At 50.7% G+C, this 12,279-nt stretch overlaps 2 protein-coding genes across 2 annotated transcripts in view; both read left to right on the top strand.

Annotated features, from left to right (window-relative positions):
• Positions 1-3,672: 3,672 nt before the first annotated feature.
• On the top strand, positions 3,673-8,178 carry GIP (gastric inhibitory polypeptide). The gene is made up of 5 exons (XM_012659890.1): positions 3,673-3,758; positions 4,977-5,150; positions 5,951-6,040; positions 6,807-6,899; positions 8,169-8,178. Exons 1-5 carry the CDS (start codon positions 3,673-3,675, stop codon positions 8,176-8,178), a joined length of 453 nt encoding a protein of 150 aa, XP_012515344.1.
• A 1,222-nt stretch (positions 8,179-9,400) lies between these two features.
• The window catches only part of SNF8 (SNF8, ESCRT-II complex subunit), an 8,723-nt gene continuing 5,844 nt past the window's right edge, over positions 9,401-12,279 (top strand). Inside the window, exons 1-3 of the mRNA XM_012662310.1 lie at positions 9,401-9,557; positions 9,945-9,995; positions 11,387-11,525. Of these exons, the coding sequence (XP_012517764.1) occupies positions 9,504-9,557; positions 9,945-9,995; positions 11,387-11,525 (244 nt within the window). The 5' untranslated portion in view covers positions 9,401-9,503. The remainder of the gene's footprint in view (positions 9,558-9,944; positions 9,996-11,386; positions 11,526-12,279) is intronic.

Genomic DNA, 12,279 nt, shown 5'->3' with positions numbered 1-12,279 from the left:
ACCTGAGTGGTGCTGGGGAAAGGCGTGGGCAGTTTGGGACCATGGCTGCGTTTGTGATGTGACTGGGGAGGAAAGCTGGAGGTAGTCCTTCCAGGAATCAGCACAAACCAGATGACTCAGCAGCGTTCACCAGGCATCATGTCACCTCTTGTCTCCTCCTCTGCAGAAGAATAAATCTGTTGGCTGATGTGAGAGGGATTAGAGAGGGAAGTGGGCTTTCTGAGTCAGCCAATGAGTTTGAAGACCAAGTGCACTTCAAAAGCAGAGTCCATGGCAGGGAGGCTGCAGCCAGCCCTCTGAGTCACCCGACCTGGCCGCAGAGCTGGGCCTGGAATGTCTGCAGTGGCCATGGGGGGTGATAGTGGTGAGTCACCACTGGGGGCTGGAAGAGTCAGAACACCCCAAATGCTCTTCTGCTGTTCCAGTTCTCGTGCCTGGGGCCCTGACGCAGAACCCAGGAGGGGCTGGGAAGTGGGGCCCTGGGTTCTCATGCAACAGTACCGCCCATCATCCCTTCTCTGCATATCACGCCACTGATTTCCTGACTTCCGTGGCTCCTTAGGCACCCCACAACCCCATGCGTTCTCTCCTCCCACCTGAGCTTCAGGCCGGTTGGAGTGTCATCTCTGATGCCTCACATCCAGAAAATTCTCCATAGAGAAATGGAGGAGGGGGCTCTGCTACCTCCTGAGCCTGATCCTCCCCACCTGACTCCTTCCCCTGGACCTGCACGGGACTCTACATGACACAGCGCTTCTAACTACGATGTGGACAGCCTGGCTGAGCTGCCAGTTAGATTTACCGGCATATTTTGATCATGTCCAACAAGCTTCCAATCCCCAGAAACTCCCAAGGTCATCTTTCCCCTTTTCCTGCCTCCCAGCATGCCCTGTGGGGGGCGTGTGGGTACCCCCTGGGAATTTGGCTTCTTCTCTGATCTTCCCCTCTCTCCAACCCTCCCTACATTTCTTTATTGCTCCCGGGGAGTATGGAGCTCGCAGACTTGAGCAGGAGCTCTGGGCTGGGGGCCCTGCTTGCATCCTCCTCCCCAGCTGCCCTGCCCTATCTGCCCCCAGGGTCCAGGCCACTGTCTCTTTTTTCTGTCCACTGCATGAGGGCCAAAGATCAAAGGGGAATTGGGAGGGGGTTGCAAAGAGGGGGTGGGGTGGACTTAAAGGACACTGGCCTTCAGAGCAGCCCACCCCCAAAACCAATCCACAGAGTTCCGAGCTGAGCTCACAGCTGCTGGAACCCATCATAAAACTTTCCTTGACTCCAGTTTGGTATCGGATTTAGGAGTCCCAGGGAATGATGTCCCCTTTTCTTAAATATCTGCTGCCTCCACACAGGGGTAGCCAGGTTTTGATACAAACCCTTCTTAGTGCATTAACTGTGTCACACAGCAGGAAGCAAGATTATAGGCAGCCCCCACGTCCCCTCTGGAGGTCAATCTGAATTGATGTCTAATTGCTGCTGATTGGTAGCTGGGAGATGGATTTGGAGAGCTTGCCTAGGGAGAAGTTTTTCTAGATGGTGAGAAATAGGTGGGTGGGTAGGTGAGGTTTCCAGGAGGCAGAGAGGTGAGTGGCCCTCCAAGTCCTGGTTCCTCTCATCCCACATACACACTTAATTTCATGCTGGATCTGCTCCCAGGCTGCGGAGTTCACCTGGAAAGGAAAGCGGCCTTTATTAGGATCTGGAGGCAACAGGCAGGGCAGGAACTGGGCTGTTCATGGTTCCAGGTGCCCATGGCAATGGAGAAGAGGGAGCCTGGAAAGGAAGCCTTGGAGGTCTGCCAAAAATGCAGTCTGTGCCCTGCCCCTTCTAGACGGAGCCCCTGTGGACAGAGCCATGTGCTCAGTACTTGGAGAAAGGCAAAGGGAGCATCCCAAAGAGTCTCTAGTCTGAGCAGGGACACACAGCCCCTGCCTGATCAGGGAGAGAAAGCCCCTGCCTTGGAAAGCCCTCCAGTCTGATAGAGAGGCACAGCATGACCTCAGGGTCCCCACACTGATGGCGGAGACAGGATGACACACTTCTGTCATATAGGAGAGTAGGGCATTTGAGGAGAGGGGCTTGACTCTCCTAAATCTTTACAGAGTTGTAGTTACGCCACCATCTGAGTCCCCACCATGCAAACGTGCCTCTTTCCTCCACCCTACCCTGCCCCTAAGCAGGAAGACGGCTTGAGTGCAAGTTCTCAGTTCACCCAGCTATCACTAGGAAAGCCCCATCTTTCATGTTCCCTCAACATCCTCAAGCCCTTTTCCCAGCCTTTTGGGACACCCCTCTAGATATTGTGATGGGGTCATTGCCACATCACCAAAGCCATGGGCCACTATCGAGAGACAGGGTTCAGATGACTGCAGCCCACTCTCTCCTACCCAGAAGCAGCCTGCTGCCTGGTGGGAGCGCCCTCCCCACCAGCTAGTGCCCCCTTAACCAAGTCAGCCCTCACCCAGCACCCTTTCTAACTGGGGCCACCTATAAAGGAAGTGGGGCACAGACTAATGGGCCCTGTGCCCAGAAAGGAGCAGCAGGAAAAAAAAAAGGGGGGTACTTAGGGTATCCTACCCACCCACGGGCAGGCCCCAGACCGGCAGCTGGAGATAGCCAAATGTTAATCACCAATTAGCACAGTTCAGGTGGAAAGGGCAACTCTATTATGTGTAAAATGAACTTAATGTGCCAGGAGCTGTGGGCTTAATTTCTTGAGATAAGACGCTTTTAGGCTAATCGGCAGGTCTAAGATGCCTGGATATAAAGGAGCTGGGCAGACTTCTTCAGCAGTCTCCGAAGGTCCAGAAGTAGGAGGAAGGGACCCCCAACCTGTCCTTCTGGAAGAGCTGGAAAGTAAGTCTGGTAAGACAAGAGGGACAGGGGTGGATGAGATGACCGGGGAGGAGGTGGCTTTTGGCAACCCTGAGATGCTCCGCACCCTGGCATCTCTCTCTCTCTTTCTCTGTAGGAGAAACAAGAAGGTAGCTCTGCAGGTTCCTTTAACACCCATGTGACCAGGCAGGTGATCAGGCCTTGCCGCCCACCCATCTCTAAGTCTAGCTTTGGTTTTCAGGGCTTGGGAAGAAAGTTCTCCCACTGTTCTTCATTTCTACTGAAGACCCTCTAGATGAAATGAGTCAAGCCCTCCAAAGAAGGGTATAGGTCAGACTTTGGGAAGGACTTCCCTGAGTGGAGATAGTTAAGCCTGAGAAGAGGGAGAATAGGATGGTTCTCTGTGTGATTTTCATTTAGGGCAGGAGGGCTGCAATGACAGACGTAACAACCAATCGAAAGGCAGGAAGGCTGGTTGATATGAGCTCTGGAGGGGAGCTCATAGGGGAGAATCTTGCCAAACCACATGCTGCGATGTCTAGGAGCCAGGGGAGGAGGGATGTCCAGGCACACGAGTCTTCACTTCTTTTTTCTGCCTGAATCTCTCTCCCCTTGCCCTCCTCCTGCCCCATTCAGATTCCATTTTCAGGCATCCCCCCTCCCCACCTTCCTAAGGTGTTGCTCCAGCCTCTTAAAAAAGGTCCAAACCCAAGATCTCACCCTCTCCCCAGTTTTGGAGCCCTCCTGGGCCCTGAGGCCCCCATGCGGCGTCACCTACTAGCTGCTCCCTCAGCACATCCTGGCCCTTTTCCCTCTCAGCTCAGGAAATAACCCTGGAAGATGGTGGCAATGAAGACGTTCTCTCTGCTGCTGGTGCTCCTGTTCGTGGCGGTGGGGCTCGGAGAGAAGGAAGAGGGTCACTCCAGGTAGGGGTGATGGGAGGGAGGGGTCAGAGCAGAGGAGGGACTGGGGCTGACCAGGTTCTGGACATGCTTCAAGGGGGAAGTGAGAAAGGGAGGGATCCCAGGCTAAGAGGAAGGAAGCTGGAGGGGAAAACCTGCTAGCGGTCTGAGTGCAGGGTGAGCACAGAACGAGAGTGTTTATTTTGAGCTACTGCTGCAGTGGAGAGACTGTGGTTAGATCTCTGGAAGGACTTCTCAGTGGTTAAATGTCTGAAGGAGATGGCAGAATCTGCCTTCCTAATGAGACCTTTAACCGTTCATTTATGCGTGCGTTCGTCACATTTCAGAGAGAGTCTCCTGTGTACCAGGCACAGGGGATGTATGTGCGAAGTAGCCCACAAACGCCTCCTGCCTTCGCAGAGCACACGAACCCAAGGGGTGGGCAGACAAAGAACCACATGGGCATGTCGCACATTGTCATGAGTCCTGTAAGGAAAAGCAGACCAGTGACCAGTGACTACGGCAAGGAGCTCTGGTTGTGTTTTGGGGACCAAGAAAGACTTGTCTGAGTAAAGAGTTGGGCTTTCTCAGATGCAAGGACAAACCATATGTCCATGTAAATTTGGCATTTGTAATTTGTAAATCGGAAGCATGGCTGTCAGAAACACGTACAAGGGGAGATAGCATCATGCAGATGTTAAGAACATAGACCTGAGCCCAGACGCCTGCGGGTAAATCCTGGATCTGCCACCTACACTAAGGGTAAATTAATCTCTGCGTCCTGATTTTCTCATTCACAAAATGGGGATATAAATAGGACCTACCTCTTAGGAGTGTTGGCAGGATGAAGTGATTTTATGCATTAAAGGGTTTACTGAGTACCTGAGTCATAGTAAGTGCTTTTATATGAGTTCACTGTTACTGTTATTGAATGTGAACCAAAGAACTGAATCAGGAAAGGCCAGGGCAAGAGGAATAAAGGAGGGAACTCTGTGATTCAGTCCTTTGGGATGAGGGGGACCCCGATCCCTTTTTGCCCAGAATCCACATTAAGCCACACACATCGAGGATGCAGGAAGGGGGCCCTAGAGCTGCAGATAAAATCCCAGGGGTCCATGCATCGACAACATGATGTCTCCATAACAACTGACAAATGTCTGTGTCCTGTTAGTGACAATCAGGTATCTTGGCATTGTGATTGTTACCTCCTCTCTGCCTCTTTTCTGGCATCCTGGTTTCTAGCTCTCTCCCCTCCCTGCCTCCCTTCAGATCCCATGCTAAGGTGAGTGGCTTCCGACCTCGAGGCCCAAGGTACGCTGAGGGGACTTTCATCAGTGACTACAGTATTGCCATGGACAAGATCCGCCAACAAGACTTTGTGAACTGGCTGCTAGCCCAAAAGGGGAAGAAGAATGAGTAGGTTGTCGCATGCACCCCGCGCCCCCTGCCTTCCTGTGTACATTCAGACCAGGCTGCCACACCTGGCCACACAGGCCGTGAGATATGCAACTCCAGGTGGCACCTTTCTTTAGGGGAGGACGGGGAGTTAGACATGCAACCCTGGCCAGGACTGACTGAGCATCAGTCTAGGCTAAGGGGGTAGAATGTGGGCTGTTCTCCAATTTTTTTTTTTTTTTTTTTTTTTTTTGAGACAGAGGCTCACTCTGCTGCCCAGGCTGGAGTGCCGTGGCGTCATCACAGCTCACTGCAGCCTCCGACTCCTGGGCTCAAGCGATCCTCCTGCCTCAGCCCCATGAGCAGCTGGGACTAAAGGCGCGCGCCACCACGCCTGGCTAGTTTTTCTATTTTTTGTAGAGACAGGGTCTCACTCTTGCTCAGACTCAATTCTTTACTTCTAAGGGGAGGAGTTGAAAAATATGTGGGAGCTCAGAGAGGATCCTCAGGGGGATGGGGACAAGGCAGGAGGAGCTGAGCTGCTGCCGGTGACTGTTTGGTGGTGGCTGCTTCAGCCTTTGGAAATAGGATGAACTGTTTCCTCCTTCTCTTTTCTCTATGCCAAGTGTTTTTCCCAGCCTTCTCTGTCAGCAATGGTAGATTGTGAAAAGCTGTTCGCTGGCGGAGGCAGCTGAGGACAAACAATGGGTTGGTTAAAAGAGGTACTCTCTGCTCCTTAGGGCTGAGGTACCAAAAGATTCAAGCGTCCCTGGACTGGAGTCTCCGCCAGCCCACCCACTCCCTAATCTTTATCTTGCCAGCTGGAAACACAACATCACCCAGAGGGAGGCCCGGGTCCTAGAGCTCACTGGTCAGTCTACCAGGAAGCAGGAGGCAGCTGGGCAGCAGAGGTGAGGCAGCCGACAAGGGAGGGACGAGCAGGGCCTCCCGCCCCGCCCCCACCTCATTGTTCCCTCTCCCAGACTCGAGAGCAGGGCCAGGGCCTGCCATAAGCATCCTCTTCCTCTCAGAGTTCAAAGAGGGGTCTTCACTGAGCAAACTCCCGGAGGTCAGGTCAGCCCGAGCTTAACAGAGAAGCCTCTGAGGAACAGGAGAGGCGTCCTGAGAGGGGGTTTCTGGGCCAGGGTTTCTAAGATTGATGCCTCAGTGTGCAGACACTCACTGAGTCAAAGAGCGGGGCGGGGAAGGAGAGACTTTAGGACCTGTCCTCGTGCTTCTCCCCGCAAGTCTCAGGTGGGCTGTCTGGGAAATGGAGGGGTCCTCCTAAGCCCAGGCCCCTGAAATCAGTTGTCCCATCTTTGAAGGAAGCTGGGAATCTGTGGCCCAGATCATTCCAAAGACAGAATGTTTCCAAAGTTCTCTGGGGTTTTGGGGATGCATTCTGGAATACTTTCAGAGATGAATGAGTGGACTATCTCACACCAGAATTCTGCCTGGCTTTGCCTGCATGAAGAGTCCATATTCCCCGGGCAGGCAACGCCGGGTGGGGCTGGCAGAGAGGTGGCTCCGGATCTGAAAGCTGAGCTAACTCAGAGGCAGCTGTGTTGACTCCCTCCCCCCATCCACGGCTGCCCCTTGGTATCTCACGCCCTGTGTTTACTCTCCCTGGGTGAGGCCCAGGCTAAAACAGTCTGCCTGAGGCTGTCTCCCTTGCAGCTCCCCACCCAGGAACCCCAGTGATGAGGATCTGCTAAGGGATTTGCTGATTCAAGAGCTGCTGGCCTGGATGGTGGATCGTACAGAGCTTAGGTAGGGGAGGGGCTTGAATGCCTTTGGGCCCGTTGCACAGTGTTTGTAAGGTTGACTTTGGAGGTCAGATGCAGATTCAGATCTTTGCCCCAACACACACTGGCAAATTACTTAGCCTTTCTGAACTTCGGTGTTTTCATTAAATGAGAACTATTGAAACCATTTCATGCGATTGTTGTGAGGTTTAAATAAGATAATGCAAGTGGAGAGCTGAGGGCCACATCTAAGGAACACTAACAGCTTGGCAGTGTTAGCAGCTATTTATTACAGTTTGCTTTCTTCCTCAACTTCCTCCAGGTGAGGTTCTGTTCTCGCCTTCCCTGCCTACCAAGCTAAGTTTCTCATCCTATTCTCTCAGCTTTCCCTCTGTACCCTTGGGCCATAGTACCTTCCTGGTGATGGGAAACCCTCAATTGGTAGCATACTGCATTTCTTTATAGCCACTTCTGGCCTCAACGGTCTCTTTTTTTTTTTTTTTTTTTTGAGACAGAGTCTCACTCTGTTGCCCAGGCTAGAGTGCCATGGCATCAGCCTAGCTCACAGCAACCTCAAACTCCTGGGCTCAAGCGATCCTCCTGCCTCAGCCTCCCAAGTAGCTGGGACTACAGGCATGTGCCACCATGCCCAGCTAATTTTTTCTATATATATATTTTTAGTTGTCCAGATAATTTCTTTCTATTTTTTTAGTAGAGACGGGGTCTCGCTCTTGCTCAGGCTGGTCTCGAACTCCTGACCTCGAGCGATCCACCCGCCTCTGCCTCCCAGAGTTCTAGGATTACAGGTGTGAGCTACCGCACCTGGCCACAATGGTCTCTTGAATCCACTGCACCAGCTAGGAAATCCTTCAATCTATCCATCATGTCCCGGAATCAAGGGACTAAATATTATGGAGAGACCCATCCACCTAAACGGCGAGACAGGACACTCATTCAGGATGCAGACACCGAGGCACAGAAACCAAAATGTGTTCAGACTTTGATGCTGGGCAGCTTGGGAAGAGTTGAGGGAGCAAATCTGGGATAGGAACCTGTCCAAGGGTAGCAAAGGACAGGAATGTGACCGGACCAATGGAGTAGAGAGTGTGAGAAAATTTCCACAGGGAGGTGGGTCACAGTCTCTGTACTTTTGTAAAGTATTTTGATCACTTACCATTAAAAAGGAGATTTGGAGGTAGGAGTGGTTTGACAATGGCTGAGTGCCAGAATAAACTAGCCTGGCTGACTCCAAGTCGATAATGACCTTCCTCTCTCCTTTCCCCACTCTCCCCAGGTCTCGGTGACTCTGACCAAGCCCAGCTCAGGACTGGACTCTGCCCTTCAGTTACTCAGCCCCTGCCTCAGCCCCTCTGGAGAACCCAAGAGAAGGCAAACCAATAAAGTTTACTCTGGGATAAATCACTGTGCCTAGTGTGAAAACTTATTCAAATGTTTACTGAGTGCTAACAGGGCATGATTTTTGCACCCAGTGAAAAGGAAATATGGTTCTTACCTGGATCTGTTAATTCATTTATTTACAAGCATTTTTTAGTACTAAATATTGCTAGGGCTGTGCCAAACACTGCATTGTACAGCAATGAAGAAAATGCACACATCCTTGGCCTTGAGGAGCTTAAAGTCCAGTGACAGAGAAAGACCTTAATCTTTAAACACACAAATACAATAATCATCACAAAGTATGCTAAGTTATATGAAGAAAGACTAAGGTGCTATGAGAGAGGACAAGGAAGCTGGCCCTCATCATTTCTAGTTTGAATTACTACAATACTAGAGTAATTTTTCTAAAACAAAAATTAGATCTCATTACCCCCTGACTGGAGTCCTCCATATGCTCCTTGTAAGATTCAATAATGCTATCAAAATCACCTATGGAGCTTTCTAAACACACAGATGACTGATTCCACCTAATGATGAATAACAATCATAATTGATATTTATTTATGTGCCAGGCATTGCACTACATGCTTTATTACATGTTTTCTCACTTAATCCTCACTAGATTTCACGAGTAGGCATTATTCTATTTCACAACTGTGGGGAGTGAAACACAAGAGGTTAGGGAATTTGCCTGAAGTTCCCGGACCGCATGCAGTGGACCTGAGCTATAGAGCCAGGCAATCTGACTCCGGAGTTCAACTTCTTTAACTGTAAGGCCCTTTGAAGTCACAATCTCTGCATGTCATTCCAACAGGTTAACTCCGTCAGGGCAGAATGACTCCTGTTGTGTGCTCAATATGGAACCCTCCATGGCCAACACAGCGCCAGGCACATAGTAGGTGGTCCATAAGCGTACGCTGACCTCCAGACGATGGAGGGCCAGTCGCAGAAGACCAGGGCAGTAGGCGCCCACGTGGGCGGGACGCGCGGGATCCTCACGCCTTCCCTGCCGCTGGGCTTTGCTGAGCCCGGCCACCATCTGAAGGCGGGGACGCGGGGCCAGTGGCAGCAGGAGACTGTCGACCCCGCGGCAGGAAGTGGAGCGCGTGACTTCCGGCGCGTGCAGATGACGCGAGGGCTTGGGCTTCCGCGTTGGGGAACGGGCGGCAGAGCCTGGGACGCGCAGAGCTGGGGTCCCAGCATCTGGGCGGCCCGCGGGCCCAGGGCGGGGATGCACCGCCGCGGGGTGGGCGCCGGTGCCATCGCCAAGAAAAAGCTTGCCGAGGTGAGGAGGAAGGCAGCCGACCACAGCCTACCCCTGACCCGTGAGAGACTGAATTCTCCCGGAGCAGACTTCTGTACCCTTTAATCGCCTCCGAACAGAATCCGGCAGGCTTCTCCGGCCCCGGGGAATCGAGTTTCTCCAACTCTGTGCTTTGGAGTGTCAGCATCTCCAGACCCACCAGCCCTTTCTTCCACTTCCCCAAGTTTGACTACAGACGGGATTCTACTCCGGAACCTACAATCGTTGATTTTACTCCCGACCCCCATCCTTCTCCCTAAAAAAACATTTAAGAAAGACCCTTCTCTTTTCATACTATAGCTGTGGCAGCGCAAGCGGGAGCCCCCAGCGCCCACTCTCTTAACTTACGCTGGTCTCTTTGTCTGACAGGCCAAGTATAAGGAGCGAGGGACTGTCTTGGCGGAGGACCAGCTGGCCCAGGTGAGTTGCTTGGAGGGCTTTTGGCAGGAAGGGAGACACAACAGGGCTGGTCAAGACACCTTTGATGTAAACTTGATTGTTTAGATTGAATTAAAAATAGGATGTTTGGCCAGTTTTGATTTCTGGGCTGCTAAGATCTTTTAGGTGATTGCTAATAACAATAATAACTAACATCTTTGAGTGATTACATGCTTATAGTGTCCCATGCATTTCTCTGTTTTCTTTACATACAGTCTCTTGTTCAATCCTCATCACAATCCCATAAGGAAGGAACTCTATTATTCTGAATTTGAAGTTAAGGACACTGAAGTGTTAATTTGTCCAAGGTTAGAATATTGGTAGTAAGTGATAGAGCTGTTTGATGTAGGTCTTTGGGACTTTTACTTTAAATGCCTCAGAATAAAATGAAAATATTGCCTAACCTGTGGCATCCACCACCACCATGGTAACTTCTAGGCACACACCAGCATGTGTGTGAGTGATGGGGGTGCAGCTCCTGTGCAGTTTCCTTCTCTAACACTTCCTTTTTCTGTACATGCTTTGAGTTTACTTACTTACTGTGATGGTTGAAGAGGGGGAGGAGGCAGTTAAGCAGGAAAATGAGTCCTTGAACTGAGGAAAAATAGACACAGGCTGTGCTCTTCAAAAACTCCCATTCACAGGAGAGGTGGCACACAAGAATCAACTTAAAATGGTGATTATAAGAATTTGGAGCTTTTTATGTGGCAAAGTAGAAGGAGATGTTGGGCCAGGAGTGGTTACAGGGGCAAAAGGTAGGCTTTGTTAATTAGGAAAAGAGAACGGGTAGTACAAATAGAAAATTGGAAAATTCTCAACCCTTTTGTATTTAGCATGGAATGCAATCGGTAGACCCATACCCGCACCTGAAAAGATTCTTTGGTGTTGATCCCCAAGGAGTTCCACGACTCAAGGGCTATACAAATTCATGCCAGGCTTTGTTTTTTACTCTCCAGCCTTTGTCAGTGGCTAAAGATTTCCTACTGCATAAACACTGCATTCCCTCACTTCTAAGAGAAAATGGATTATCAAGTATACCTTCAATTTAATGACACTTTTTCTGGGAAAAAGAAAAGTACCACATTATATGTGCATGTTGATTCATAGATGCAGCCTGATTGTGGAACAGGAACACATGAAAAAAGGTATTTTAAAATTGGGGAAACACAGTACAGAAACACATTTCTGCTGACAACAGAACTGTGAAGCAGAGGCAGGGATAAAAAGAGAGAGACAGTAAGCAGTATAATGGTAGGCCCGAAGGAGACAGGTTATTTCAGCCCTTGCCCTGCCATTAGGCCAGGGACTTAATTTTGGCATCTGATTATCACTTGGCTGGGCTGCCCTTAACTTCCCCTTTGTCCATCCAAAAGATGTCGAAGCAGTTGGACATGTTCAAGACCAACCTGGAGGAGTTTGCCAGCAAGCACAAGCAAGAGATCCGGAAGAATCCCGAGTTCCGTGTGCAGTTCCAGGACATGTGTGCGACCATCGGGGTGGATCCTCTGGCCTGTAAGGAGTTGTCCTTAGCGGTCCAGTGTTTTCATAGGGTTCTTAAGGGACAGAGGCTCACCTAGTTGTCATCAACGCTGTTGGGGCATCCTCTAGAAGGGCCTGCAGGGAGATCCAGAGGATGTCATCTTTAGAGAGTGCCTCATAGGAGGGCTAGTGCCCAGTCTGACGGGGAATAGAGAGAGGCTGAGTGTGGGCCATGTAGCCAGTGTCGAGGGTCATCCCCTGAATTGCCTACAGTAGAATTTTTTATGGCATTTTCCCCCTTTATTAAAAGTAGTATGTGATCATGCAGTCAGTCAACAAAGAGCTGTATAAAAGAAGTGGAATTCTTACCCTGTCCCATAATTGCAGAGATAAGTACTGTTGACAGTTAAAGGTACAGTCACTTGCCATGTAACATCCAGTTAATAATGGACCGGGCCGGGCGTGGTGGCTCACGCCTGTAATCCTAGCACTCTGGGAGGCCGAGGCGGGTGGATCGTTTCAGCTCAGGAGTTCGAGACCAGCCTGAGCAAGAGCGAGACCCCGTCTCTACTAAAAATAGAAAGAAATTAGCTGGACAATTAAAGTATACATATAGAAAAAAAAAATTAGCCAGGCATGGTGGCGCATGCCTGTAGTCCCAGCTACTCGGGAGGCTGAGGCAGAAGGATTGCTTGAGCCTAGGAGTGTGAGGTTGCTGTGAGGTAGGCTGACGCCATGGCACTCACTCTAGCCCAGGCAAAAGAATGAGACTCTGTCTCAAAAAAAA

The sequence above is a fragment of the Propithecus coquereli genome, unplaced genomic scaffold (assembly GCF_000956105.1).
Source record: "Propithecus coquereli isolate 6110/MARCELLA unplaced genomic scaffold, Pcoq_1.0 Scaffold119, whole genome shotgun sequence".
Classification (NCBI taxonomy): domain Eukaryota; kingdom Metazoa; phylum Chordata; class Mammalia; order Primates; family Indriidae; genus Propithecus; species Propithecus coquereli.
The sequence above is the reverse complement of the archived record's forward strand: the minus strand, read 5'-3'. Positions and strand labels throughout refer to the sequence as shown.

Coding starts and splice junctions, on each gene's coding strand:
- GIP (XM_012659890.1), top strand. CDS start 3,673: ATGGTGGCAATGAAGACGTTCTCTCTGCTGCTGGTGCTCCTGTTCGTG. Junction 5,151..5,950: donor CAAAAGGGGAAGAAGAATGA/GTAGGTTGTCGC, acceptor TTATCTTGCCAG/CTGGAAACACAACATCACCC. Junction 6,041..6,806: donor GAGGCAGCTGGGCAGCAGAG/GTGAGGCAGCCG, acceptor TCTCCCTTGCAG/CTCCCCACCCAGGAACCCCA.